Below are 12205 nucleotides of genomic sequence, written 5' to 3'. Positions count from 1 at the left end.
AGGCTGTAGCTCGGAGTAGCACAGACATTCTCCTCGCGAAACCACAACCACCGGCTTTAAGTTTAGCTTCTTTACACAACGTCTTTTTTTTTTTCAAGTTCCTCTCACTTTTCCATGCCTCGCGCCCCGCTGGGGCTAGAAAAAGCAGGTAAAACGAGGTCGACTATCGGCCAATAGACTTTCCTGAGCCCCACGCTCACCACTCCATGTCTTCATCCAGAAGCTCCGAGCCCGTCCAAGGCACACCATCACCGGTCTTAAGGAATGTTGCTGTGCCCCAAGGTACCCTGCCCTCTTCCTGTACCGCCACTGTGTCATGATCCTTACGGATGCAGCCACTTGGACAAACTTTTGCATCTGACCGAATCACGGCATCACGACGCCGTCCCGGCAGAGGCAGACCTGGTAGCTTTGTGGACTGCATTGACGCTGAAACGCAGCGCGGCAGTATTGCAGTACTCACCGCTTGGATGGCGTACGCCTGACCCCAGAGCAAGAGGGATCCGGGTGCCTGTTCCAAGAGTGGGTACCTAGCATTGAGCATCTTGCAGAGAGATGCATTCAGCGCCACACTTTGGAGCAAACATCAGACCCATTGCCGCTGACTCTTGATTCGTCGAGCCTCCTTCAGCAATTAACAATCAACCATCAACCATCAACCATCAAAAAAGACACTCAGAGCGGCCTGCAAGTTGCTCTTTCCGGGTGTTCGCCGACAAGCGCCTTCCTTCCGTCATCGGTCATCAAAGCACCAACCATTCAACTTTGGCGATGAACGCCAACATGTAAACCATGTTCTCGAACCGTAGGTACTGTCTGGCTCGTCCCCGCCTCTGCGATACGCTTCGTCAACTGCAAAGACATCCTGAGTCACATCCAGGGATGGTAGAGATGTGCTGCCTGCGCGCTCGTTGGGGAACCACGCTACGCAGCCGCACCCGGCTACTCTTGACTCCTGATGTGGCTATCAAATCAACAAAGCGCAACCATCACTCGGATCTCACACTCTCTTCGACCGCCAAGCCTAGAACCCTTTTGGCAACAGAGAATTCCAAGGCACGGCTCGCTCCAATCTCCACTCACGTGCTACCTATGCAACTAGGACCGCCACGGATGCACCTTCGCTCACGGGCTATTACCGATTGTGCATCGACAAGTCGACACTACGTGCAGCGAAGAACACACCATGTCTGCACCAACCGCGTGCCCACTCCCAACACCCGACGAACCCGTCCCCTTTCCAACCCCTCCCAGACCCTAGGCTCTCCAGGTCACACGCAGCCCACCCAACATGAGCATCTCGTTGCATTACTCCGCTATCACTTTCACTCCCCGTCCAAGTGGCGCAGACAGCGAGGTTGGGCTGTCTGGACCCAGCCAGGCTGCATCTTCCAACGGGGTACGCGCGGCGCTGTTGCCCATCGAATCATGTGACAGCCGTGAGAGAGGCAGGACGCCTGGAACGTTGCAGACGCGATGCGGCGCTGTGCCGCTCTGTGAAGTTGCGGCCGTACCTGCCTTGTTCGTATCATGATAACGGCGTTTGGTCAAGCGAATAGCGTTGCTCTGTACTTGAACATGAACCGCTAGACTGAACGATTGATCGATTGATCGATTGATTGTTTGATTCAAGTGCATAGGTGACAGTGTACGGAATGCAGCAGCAGCGCTTCTCTTCCATGCCGTGCGAATGCTTGCTTGCGAATCCTACAGCTCGGTCCGTCTTGCAAAGTGTACAACAACAACAAAGTATGATACAGATGTGTTCGTCTCCAACCCAACATGCCCTCCCGCTGCTCGCCTCGCCTCCACGATATCGCCAGGCGCAGCAGCTTAGAACAGCCTGTTCTCGGCAGACGCCTTGGCGGCGTCGCGCTTGGCGCTCTGCTTCTTCTTGTCCTTTGCCTCGCGCGGGGGCTTGAAGAACAAACTGGGGCTCTCGTTCTCCTTGAGCGTGTAGGCCAGATAGCCCCTGTGCGCCGGATCGCGGTAGTATTCAATGTCCTTGCGGCCCGTTGCATCGGGCAGCCTGTAGCGGTACTGTTGCCCCACCTGCCGCATCACCGCGCCCAGGGCTTCCTTCTTCTCCGCGTCGGCGGTCGAGGCGGCGAGCGCGGAGAGGATGGGCGAGGGGATCAGCGAGGGCGTGTGCGAAGCTGAGAGCGAGATGAGCGAGGGCGAGGCGGACAGCGAGATGGTGGGGTGCGAGTCGCCGCGCAGAACGCGTTTGATCGAGGTTGGGCTGTAGAAGCGTGTGGTGACGCTGCCGCCGAGGGCTTCGATGCGGGCGATGGCTTCGGCGGAGGCGCGCGAGACGATGATGTTGATGGGGGTCGTGAGCTGCTCTGGGTTCTGCGTCCTAGTCAGCGTCGTGCTCGCTCCATGAAGAATCACGGGGCCATACCTTCGCCAGCAGCTTGACGCCGTGCCTCTTGACGCCGTGCAGACACCTGCTCTTGGCCAGCTCCTTCATTGTGATCGGCTTGCTTGGGTCGAGTCTCCCCTGGTCGATCCAGCTCTGTATGCGGTCCAGGTTGATTGGGCTCATCTCCACCTTGAACGGATTGTACTTCCCCCGGCCGCGCTCAGGGTTCGTGATCCATTGCGGCGTCTGACCTCCCTCGAAGCCCGCCGGCACCTTTCCGTGCGCGTGCTGACCCTTCTGACCACGTCCAGCCGTCTTTCCCTTGCCCGAGGCCGGACCGCGACCACGCTTGATCCGCTTGTTGTAGGCGCCTTTGTTGTCCGAGAGCGACGAGAGGATCGAGGCGCATCGTTGCTGGGCGAGGATGGCGAACGGCACCGTTGTCCGTTGCGGTGTCGAGAGGACCGGGCGGGCGAGCCGCAGAATCTGCAATCGGGGCGGCATGGCGGCGTTGGGGCGGCGAGCGTTGCTGGCGCTGATGCGGAGAGATGTCGCGGCGATGAAGAAATTATATGACTAAGCCCTGACTAAGCATGATGTCTCCACGGTCACACACAGACATATAATGACCGGTCACTCCTGTATGCACAGATGAGGTCTCGACAGTCAAATGTAATGTAGTGCCGGCCTCATAGCATAGCTACTATGCTACAAAACTGATCGGGCAGACCAAGAAATTTCTCACTCCCCAAATCTACTGTTCTTCTCCTTTCAGCCTTCACTAAATCACGTCATTATCGTTGCATAGACCCAGGCGCTCCTGACTTCCACGCGCTCTCCCTCCTGCCCGATTCATAGCAAAGGAAATTTTGGATACTGGCATCTCTAAGTTGACTTCAATTTGAGCAAAGTGAATACTTTCGCTTTGATAGCGGACAATGCCAACATCGTTCCATCACCAACGATCACTGTCGTTCGAGCACATAACACTGTGATTTGCGAGGCGACCCAAGTGCCACACCTAGTCTCACTCTACGCCTCACCCGGCCACACCTCGTCGGCAACCTCCCTTACCAGCCTCAACTTCTTCTTCATGCCCTCAATATCAATCAGGTTGCCCTCGGCATGACTCGCAAACCCACACTGCGGACTAACGCCACACCTCCTCAACGCCTCTTCCCTAGTCTCACCCTGCCCTTGCGCCATGACCTCCGCAGCCTGGTAGATCCTGCTTTTCAACTCCTCTTTGTCTTCCAGCTTGGGAAACTTGCTCGTCACCACACCAAGGATGACATTCTTGTTCTTGGGGAGGTGCGCCAACGGCTCAAAGCCCCCTGCACGCGGCGTGTCGTATTCAAGATAGTAGGTGTGCACGTTCAGGTGTTGGAAGAGCTTCGTTGCGATGCGGTCGTAGCCGCCTTCAGAGAAGTGGCGCGAGTTGACGAAGTTGCCGCGACAGAGGTGCACGCCGACGTGCATGTCGGAGGGGATTTGTGATAAGCAGTCGTTGTACAGCTGGATGTACAGGTCGAATAATTCGTCGGCGGAAATGGTGTTGTTCTTGTCTTCTTTCCAGCCGGATAGCATCTTTTCGGAGCAGAAGTCTGGCTCAAGGTAAGCTATAGCGTTTGATAAGTTGCGAAGGGGCAAGCGCACATGCGAGGTTTGGGTCGTCGAATTGTACGTTTCTCAGACCCGCCTTGTAGAGTATGTCCAGTTCGACTTGGTACGCCTTCGCAATATCGGCGAAGTATTCCTTGTCATTGGCGTACACGTCCTTCGGAAACGCCTTACCGTCGACATACCTCAGGTGATACCAATTTGGCGCGGCAAGCGTCAACTTGATATCACCCCACCTCTCCTGTGGTAGCAGAGTCTTCAGATACTCTATCTGGCTTACATAGGTACTCTCACCCGTATGTTTAATCTTGCCCACACAGTACACGCTCTCGCCCGGCTGATGCCCGCTCTCCAAGAACGCAGCGAGATCCGGGACGTACATGCGGAAAGTGTCGAGAGGCGGGTTCTGGATCTCCTCCATGCCTTCCAGGGACGGCCAGAAGGTGCCCCAGAACATGTGTCGACGGTACTCGCCATCGCTTATGCCGCAGAAACCGAGATCGAGCTGTGTCTTGACAATGTCTTTGATGGCTTGGTCTTCAAGAGGCTCGAGCTCTGCAGACGACTTGTGGTCCTTGTAGCGTGCGTCGAGGAGGGCTTGCGGGCGTTTAAGGGAGCCGAGATGTTCGGCGCGGAAGGGTGGGCTGCGGTGGAGGGAAAAAGACATGGCGGATGCAGAAGCTGGATCAATTCGTATGACCGGAGGCTGCCGTGAGTGAAATTCTGGTTGGGTCTATCGTAGAAAACAGGAGTCGTCAAGACTAAGCTGTCGGTTCAGGAGGAGCTTGTTCCACACGTATCCCCACATCTAGCTCTTTGTAGGCGATGGGCCTAAACGCTCAACTGCAAGCTTGCCGGACATCGCGACTATCGGCCCGAGCCGCCTGTCTTTGATTGCTGACGAAAGTCGTAGTCATATCGGCAGTTGTGGTGGTCGCGCCATGCTTTGCGGCTGCGCGTCGAGTGAGAGGTTAGGAGGCTGCGAGCCCCGCATTCCCCGCAGATGACGTTGTCGCCTCATGCTCGGGATGTATTCGCTTCTGTTTCACAAAAAAATTCGTGTTTGGTAGCAGGGCATGATTACGACGAGTGCAGAGAGAGCTAGAGGTCGATATATGCGATAATGTTGAGCACCGTGGTGGCAGCCTCAATCATAGGCTCGCCGTAGCATGCTACCAAGCCGTAAGTAACGCCAAAGCTTACCCAGCCGTGAGATCATGAAATGTGAGATGGGAGTAAATGCTTGTTGCGCACGCTCGTTGATTTCATATTGGTATAAAAGTGCCAAGGGAAAAAACGTAATATATGTCCTGAACAACCCTCGCGCCCCCTGTTCACTGGCTCCTCCACTATTTCCTGCAGTACATGAAAATGGAAGGGTGATTACAAGATGTAGCCCCCTGAGAGCCGTGAAGAAAAGTTTGCTAGTAATGCTGTAGAGTAGACAAGCCTTGAAGTCGCTACCGGCCAAGATGCAAGTGGCACATCGTTTCAGAAATGCTCCAAAGCGATATCTTCGTGGCGAACAGTGAACTCGCGACCGACATGGATACCATTGTCCCCAGCGGCACTCCTCTTCCCAGTAGGGCTCGGCTCAGGCGTATCAAATTCCTCACGCTTTTTCGGGTGGGTGCAAGCGGAGCAGCTCATTTGTCGGCTCTTCTCGAAGGCTGTCGTGCTGTCGCTGGTTGCTAGGGTTGATGAGCCTCGACCGGATTGGCTATTCATCAAGTGTTGATGCCCATTCCGTCCCCGATAGGCAAGAGCGGAGTCGTTGGCAACACCTGCCCAGATGGCTGACAAAGGCAAGAAGATGCAGACGACGGTAAGCACCATTGTGCCGATCTCGGGGACTGCTTCGAGAACAAGACGGTGGAACTGGAGGGTCGAGAATATGCCTAGCAAACGTTAGTGAGTTCGATGCTGTATGGACGGGAAGACATACCCGGAATGACCATTGTCTGGCAGCCCATGATAAAGACAATCTGCATCGGTCCGAATTGTAGCATCTTGAGACGGCGTCGCTGCGCGATGGCATAGCCCAGTTTCCAAATGAAAACGCAGCTGTAGAGCAAGATAGCTATGGCTTGCGTGATGTAAGATCCAGAGCCAATCCTATCATCAGGTGTGAGGGACATAAGACTCATCGTTGCTCGGTTGGATGTGATCATGAAGGCGAACTTGTAGCCAACAGAAATCAAGGCCACCGTGGTCGTGGTACCCATGATCAGGATGCGATGGAGCTTTCCCGTTGTGACGCAAACTACCCAAACCTGTAAGCTGAGCGAGGCCATAACGAGGGCCGTGACAATGAAGCTCAGGGTAGTGCTGGTGATCGAGACAGCGAGATCCGAAGCAGTGGTTAGGCTGGGGTCTCCTGAAAGCTGGGTGTACGGATGCAACAGGTTGCCAGTAACGAAACAACAAGTTAAGATGCATCGAACACTGTTGCCAGTGAGGCAAAGGGCGTTGAGGATGAAGATAGAAGACTTTCTCTTCTCAGGTCTGGTCAGAAGGAGAAGAACTACCAGAAGAAGAACAGTTGACCCAAGCTGAGTGCCGTAGCTGATGGCCAGCCGGGCGCTGTAAAGTCGATACCTGTTGATCAGCTCCATATCAACTTCGAAGGTCGAGCCATCTGGGTAGCGGAGTGTGACTGGCTGCTTCGCGGGGTCGACCGCCATCGACTGTACTGCGTCCTCCATGCTTGACGTGGTGGTTTGCGTGTGTAATGTCGCCGTTGATTGGGACTGGAACGAAGTGTTGGAGCAGATGCTTTTTGTTGAGACAGGGATAGTTTGTGTTGGAACAAAGAGACGCGCTTCAAACTGCCGCAAGGGTGACTGGTGGAAGAGCGCAGACCGGTGTTTGGATTTGGAAGAAGAGAATATAACAGCAGTAGATGGAAGAGAGACTGCGCAAGTCAATTAACAGAGCTTTTCGGGAAGCGGTAATCAGTCACTAGTAGAACACAATATCTTTAGATGCTCCAAGGACTAACGTTAGATTTTCAGCTAAGCATTGTCGGCGAGCAGTAAAAAAAGTGATGGCGACAATAGCAAACCATAGATGCTGCTTCGCGACTGTGATGAGCTGCCTATACCGTGTGCTCAGCGAGACATTTTCGTCGTGAGCACAGTTACCTCAGACAGATCCGGACCTAACTATTGTTCCTCGATCATCTTCACCTCATAGTACGGGACGCTCAGCTCACCGCAAACACCGTGAGGCAAAGCAGATCCAATCCTATGGGAAACTCATGTATTGTGTCTCGCGAGAACTCACGGAAGCAATCGGAATATTGTCAGAGCTTGGTAGATGTGGTCATTCCGGTTTCGAATTTGTGGTTGCGAGATAGCGCGGTGGAGCTTACTATTGTCCGTCGAGGCGTGAGGGCCAACTTAGTGAGACCTTCGCCTAAGGCTGCGAAAGACCAAAAAGAGGCACGCATTCGAGGTCACCTGATCAATAGGAGTGCGTCAATGGATGAGGCGGACGTGCAGTGTTGTGACACGAGGAAGCCGCGTTCAACCCAATGTGGTTAGCGCAATAGCACTCGTTGCCTACCACTTTCCGCCACGACGCGTCTGGAAATCCAAAGCTTCGACATGGACCTGGAACAGCGCCGAGTGGGAGGTGCATGTGTATGCAGAATTTCTTTGGCAATTGGACACGCGACGTATCTCGTCCAAAGGCACGGCAAACTCACGTTGGTGACAGACCGTTGCCTTCTCCCGAACGATAGCAAGCTCGGACGCATCAGTACGCGTATCCCTGCAGAGTCCTGCATCTCATACTAACCTGGGCAGCAATTGAACCTGGTGGCGCCAAGCTGCAAGCTGTTGATACGCTACTTGTCTTCCCTGGCCACTCACAAACCGACTTGCACTCTTCGGTGGTTGCAGATCCGCGAGATGTCAAGTATCAGCTTGAGCCCCTTTCTGATGGCCGATCTGAGATTATCATTTTGAGGAACGGGGATGTCATCACTTCACCGAATGTTACCGACAGTGTGGCATGTATGTACCGTGCGCCAGAAGTGCAAGTAAACTCATCAGCTGCCGGACTTGACGACGTCGAACCCTTTGAGTCCAAGGATGCAGTAGCTGATACTCCTGGAGACGAGACGGAGGATGAAGCAACTCTGGATGATACAATCACCGAGGTTCCTGTTACGCAGCCTGTGACCCAGCCAACCAAGTCGCAACCTTCTGCCACGCCGCGGCTTCCTGAACAGCGCTCCCTTCTCGTACAGGAAACTCCGACAACCGATCGTATGTTAGGAGTGAACGAGTACGACCCTGCCCCCGAGACCGAAGGTGGACTTGTAAAGTCTATGTCACCACCACCTGCAGCGATTGCTCTCGCTGAGACCTTCTCCACAGCTCGAACCGGCCAGTCACCAAAAAGCACTGTGCAGGAGTCTTTCGACGTCGAATCCATTACAGATCGAAAGCGACCACAGGGCTCTCCTGAGGTCAGAGTCGGCGGTCGGCAGTCGAAGAAACGCGCGAGTCCTGTTAGTTCACCAGAGCCTCACCTGTCTGCGGAAGGTCGGTCGGCCAAGCGAGCGAGAAGGGCGGTGCCCAATAAGGAAGTCGAAGGTGACATCGTGCAAAACAGTCCGTTTAATGACATTAATGCCGACCTTTCTTGCAAGAGCTACTCGACAAAAGGAAAAAGGCGAGTGCTAGAGCTCCCAGAGACAACGCCATCCAAGTCGGAAATGAGCTCTCAGCGCTCTGCAACGGCTACAACCGCTGTGGCGTATGAAGGTGAGCCACCTCGGGTTGCTACGAGTAACTCGGCCTTAAAAGATGGGAGTCCGACAATCAAGTTCCTGCGAAAACATGGAGGCACACTTGTCGCTTCTGTCGAGGACAAATGCAATGTGTTATGGTATGTGAGCCTAGAGCTACTTGTCTAGCAACTCAGTTACCGTATTGATTAAGTACTGACAGAATGCAGCGTGCGAGACGTCGGCCTGGCCAAGACTATGAAAGTCATCCAAGCGATTGCGCTTGGTATTCCCATCGTGTCTGACAGATGGCTATCCGAATCTGCCAAGTCTGAAGCGTTCCTCGACCTGTCGTCGTACAAACCTTCCGTTGCTCAACAGGAGAAAGATTGGGGGTTTGACCTTGAGAAAGTGTGGGGTGTAGCGCAGACTCCATTCAAGGGTTACACAATCTACTTCACACCCGCGCTGAGGAAGACATACACCAACTTTCGCGAGATGGACCGAGTGTGTCAGACAGTGGGTGCAAAGGTTGTGTCAAAGCGAACTGACAAGAGTGGCAAGATTATTGTGCTTGCAAAGGAAGAGGAGGACCCGGACGCCGACAGAATGGTCGAAGACGGCGAGACGTGCTATCACAAGGACCTGCTGACTAACAGCATTCTGCGCGGCACTCTCGACCTTGACAGCGACGAATTCAAGATCATAGCGAAGCCTGCCAGTGGCTCGAGGAGGAAGGGACCTAGGAAGAGCACTTGAGATGCTTTGCGATGTTGTTCTTCCCCCCAGAGCAATGACTGTCTCTTACGAAGCATAGCGAGTGGAGTATTTTAGCGCACAAAACGGCGGTGTCTCAGGGGTTCTTCTTCACAGTCTCGGAAATTTATACCGTCCAACATATGTAGCGAATATTCAGGCGCCGGCGGTCGCACAATGTTATGTCACGTCGAGCGCAGGCGATCTTCGATATCTGCTAATATGTCTGGTGACGAAGGTTTTCCGCCAATAGCGCAATGAGCAATGATGCGTAATGATTGGGCACACAAGCGAGTACGGAGCGAATCACCAACGCTGCAGATAATCGTCTCCGTAGTGGATCTCAGAAGCACTAAAGCGAGGTGGAGACATGATGCTCCATGCGAGCTGGATACGGCGATATATAATACAAAGTAAATGCCATTTCCATCAAGCAAATAACAACAGTTGCCACTGATCTTCAAGATCAAATCCTCCGTGGCGCAATTGGCTAGCGCGTCTGACTGTTATCCGTACCCGCTTGATGGCACATCAGGAGGTTGAAAGTTCGAGCCTTTCCGGGGGAGTATTCTTTTTGCACTTGCTACACATCAATCTATCTATCATATACGATCTGTCCGCACCACTTCTTTTTGCTCCTGAATGGGCTGGCCTTTGTTCCACGATACAGAAGAAGTCTAGCTCAAACTTGCACGTTGAGAAGACAAACAGGGTGTTAGCATGGAAGGTCGCGAATGCTTTCCTTGTGTTTGTCTCTCTGATCTTGGTTCAACGTTCTGAAGACAACGAATGAACTGCGTTTTAGTACGTTGAAGTCGAGCTTGTACGCACAGCCGAATCAGAGCGTGAGTTAAAGCACTTTCATCTTTTCTTCAACAGCAACATTTTCCAGCCTCCATCACTAGAAAGCGACAAGCAAGGTCCTATGTATGTCTCACCTGCAAGAGTAACAAACCCTTCTACAAGTTTGCAGACTACAGCATTTCGTCAGGCTGCGATAACTGTATCATCGTTGCACCCAATCCCTCTCGGAGTAGGTCAATGTTTAGATCAACGAAGTCTTCGAGCAAGAAGAACAAGTTGTTCAGGCTCTAATGTCCAGAGTATTCTGTAACTATAAGAAGCTTGGTGAAGCGCTAGTATCACAGGCTTGAGCATGCGTCAATCTCTGAAGCTGGACTATGAACATGATCTGAGTTTACCAGTCAAAGGAAACCGGAGAAATGTAATAAGGGTCTATATAGACGCCACTACATGCGCACTTCACTGCTGCGGACGCTTACAGGCGCACGTAGGGTAATAGTAGATGCTTTGTCAGTACATAGGGCCCAGGTCAATAGCACTTATTGTTTACCATGTCTCTCTTTTTACTTTCATCGTTGGTACTCAATGGCGGGGTCTAGCTTGAGGTGATCAGTCATTCCTCACGTTGGCAGGAGGTCATAAATTGTATTGCACTATCAGATGTTGGTGTCCGTCGGGTACGGTAGCATATTTGACTCTTGCGCAGTCACGTTGGCTATAGCTAATAAGTTCATACAAGTCTGATTGCAAGTAGTAGTTCCTTTTGCTAAGACAAACTACTCGCCACCAATTCAATCACTTCTTGTTCAAATCAAATGGTGTAGTACAGGCCGTCGAAGACCGCGTCTCGAATCTTCTATGCCGTGTCACTTCGAATAGCATTCCGTTTGCTACATCACCAAAAACTTCTTCATACATTCCTAGCCTTCTCTTCTTCACAACATTCGAATAGCGTTCGAAATAAGGTCCTCAGTCACCATGAACGACTCCGACAATCGTTCGGCTGCTCAGTAAGTCTACCACGGCAAGCACCTGCACACAGTGATCCAGACCAAAACTGACCACTATCAGGCTATTCAACGATCCTGCATTTTCCGACGTGAAAATCAAACACGTATACAACGGTAAAGTCCGCGAGTACTTTGCGCACAGAGCTGTGCTCTGCCTGGAGTCTCGCTACTTCCTCAAAATGTTCAAGGGCAGCTTCAAGGTCAGAAAATACAAGCGAAAGCTAGAACGCTACCTGACTCTCATACAGGAAGCTGGAACTCAGGTGATCGAGCTCCACGACGATGATCCAGACCATTTCGAGTTCCTCCTCAAGTACATCTACACTTACCAATACGACACGGATACGATCATCAAGCTCGCAATGGACGACCCAGAGAGGCGCGTCACGATTCCCATCAGTGTCTATGCTGTGGCTGACAAATACGACGTGCCCAGAATTTACGACCCTATCACTGCGGACGTACGTTCCCAATTGAACATTGATGCTTTCGAGCTCCTCGAAGCTGCTATCAGCACCCACTACGCCTCCGTAGCAAGCGTCGGTGGTCCCTTGGGGAAGTTGTTTGCATCCATTCTCCTTGAAGGCCAGCGCAAGTTCACAGACACTCCAGCATACCGGGAGCTGGTATTTTCCAACCCTGTCTTCGGAGCGGACATGGCGTTGGCATTAGCGCATGATATGGTCAATTCAAAATGCCCTAGCTGCATGGTCAGCTCTGTTGTTCGCTCAGACGTTTATCTGAAGAAGCCGAATGCGACCGTGCGTTGTCAGACATGTACCTATCAGGTTTCGGTTCGTCAGAAAACATTGCACTGTCCTTGAAAGTGGCCCATGCACTACTTATATGGGGTTCGATCGAGAAAAAGCGATGTAGGCATGGACACGGTGCAAAGACGAGAACATAGAGCAT

At 52.7% G+C, this 12205-nt stretch overlaps 5 protein-coding genes and 1 non-coding gene across 6 annotated transcripts, besides 2 other annotated features; 3 read left to right on the top strand and 3 right to left on the bottom strand.

Annotated features, from left to right (window-relative positions):
• Positions 1-624: 624 nt before the first annotated feature.
• Positions 625-666: a tandem repeat.
• A 923-nt stretch (positions 667-1589) lies between these two features.
• Positions 1590-1629: a tandem repeat.
• A 204-nt stretch (positions 1630-1833) lies between these two features.
• On the bottom strand, positions 1834-2869 carry EKO05_0007862 (YmL10; the record flags this gene model as incomplete). The annotated part of the gene is made up of 2 exons (XM_038941134.1): positions 1834-2352; positions 2405-2869. The coding sequence occupies 2 exons, from the start codon at positions 2867-2869 to the stop codon at positions 1834-1836; spliced, it is 984 nt and encodes a 327-aa protein (XP_038797000.1).
• Positions 2870-3397: 528 nt separating this feature from the next.
• Positions 3398-4652, bottom strand: EKO05_0007861 (uncharacterized protein; the record flags this gene model as incomplete). The annotated part of the gene is made up of 2 exons (XM_038941102.1): positions 3398-3969; positions 4022-4652. 2 exons carry the CDS (start codon positions 4650-4652, stop codon positions 3398-3400), a joined length of 1203 nt encoding a protein of 400 aa, XP_038797001.1.
• Positions 4653-5476: 824 nt separating this feature from the next.
• Positions 5477-6690, bottom strand: EKO05_0007860 (pheromone alpha factor receptor; the record flags this gene model as incomplete). The annotated part of the gene is made up of 2 exons (XM_038941173.1): positions 5477-5883; positions 5931-6690. 2 exons carry the CDS (start codon positions 6688-6690, stop codon positions 5477-5479), a joined length of 1167 nt encoding a protein of 388 aa, XP_038797002.1.
• Positions 6691-7593: 903 nt separating this feature from the next.
• EKO05_0007859 (uncharacterized protein) lies at positions 7594-9482 on the top strand (the record flags this gene model as incomplete). Its single annotated transcript, XM_038941166.1, has 3 exons — positions 7594-7747; positions 7795-8884; positions 8954-9482. 3 exons carry the CDS (start codon positions 7594-7596, stop codon positions 9480-9482), a joined length of 1773 nt encoding a protein of 590 aa, XP_038797003.1.
• Positions 9483-9950: 468 nt separating this feature from the next.
• Positions 9951-10045, top strand: EKO05_13t3. The gene has a single exon. It is a non-coding gene; the product is annotated as a tRNA-Asn (tRNA).
• A 1216-nt stretch (positions 10046-11261) lies between these two features.
• Positions 11262-12117, top strand: EKO05_0007858 (uncharacterized protein; the record flags this gene model as incomplete). The annotated part of the gene is made up of 2 exons (XM_038941135.1): positions 11262-11293; positions 11355-12117. 2 exons carry the CDS (start codon positions 11262-11264, stop codon positions 12115-12117), a joined length of 795 nt encoding a protein of 264 aa, XP_038797004.1.
• Positions 12118-12205: the final 88 nt, after the last annotated feature.

This window comes from Ascochyta rabiei, chromosome 13 (assembly GCF_004011695.2).
Source record: "Ascochyta rabiei chromosome 13, complete sequence".
Classification (NCBI taxonomy): domain Eukaryota; kingdom Fungi; phylum Ascomycota; class Dothideomycetes; order Pleosporales; family Didymellaceae; genus Ascochyta; species Ascochyta rabiei.
Note: the sequence above shows the minus strand (reverse complement) of the source record. Positions and strands in the feature narration are given on the sequence as shown.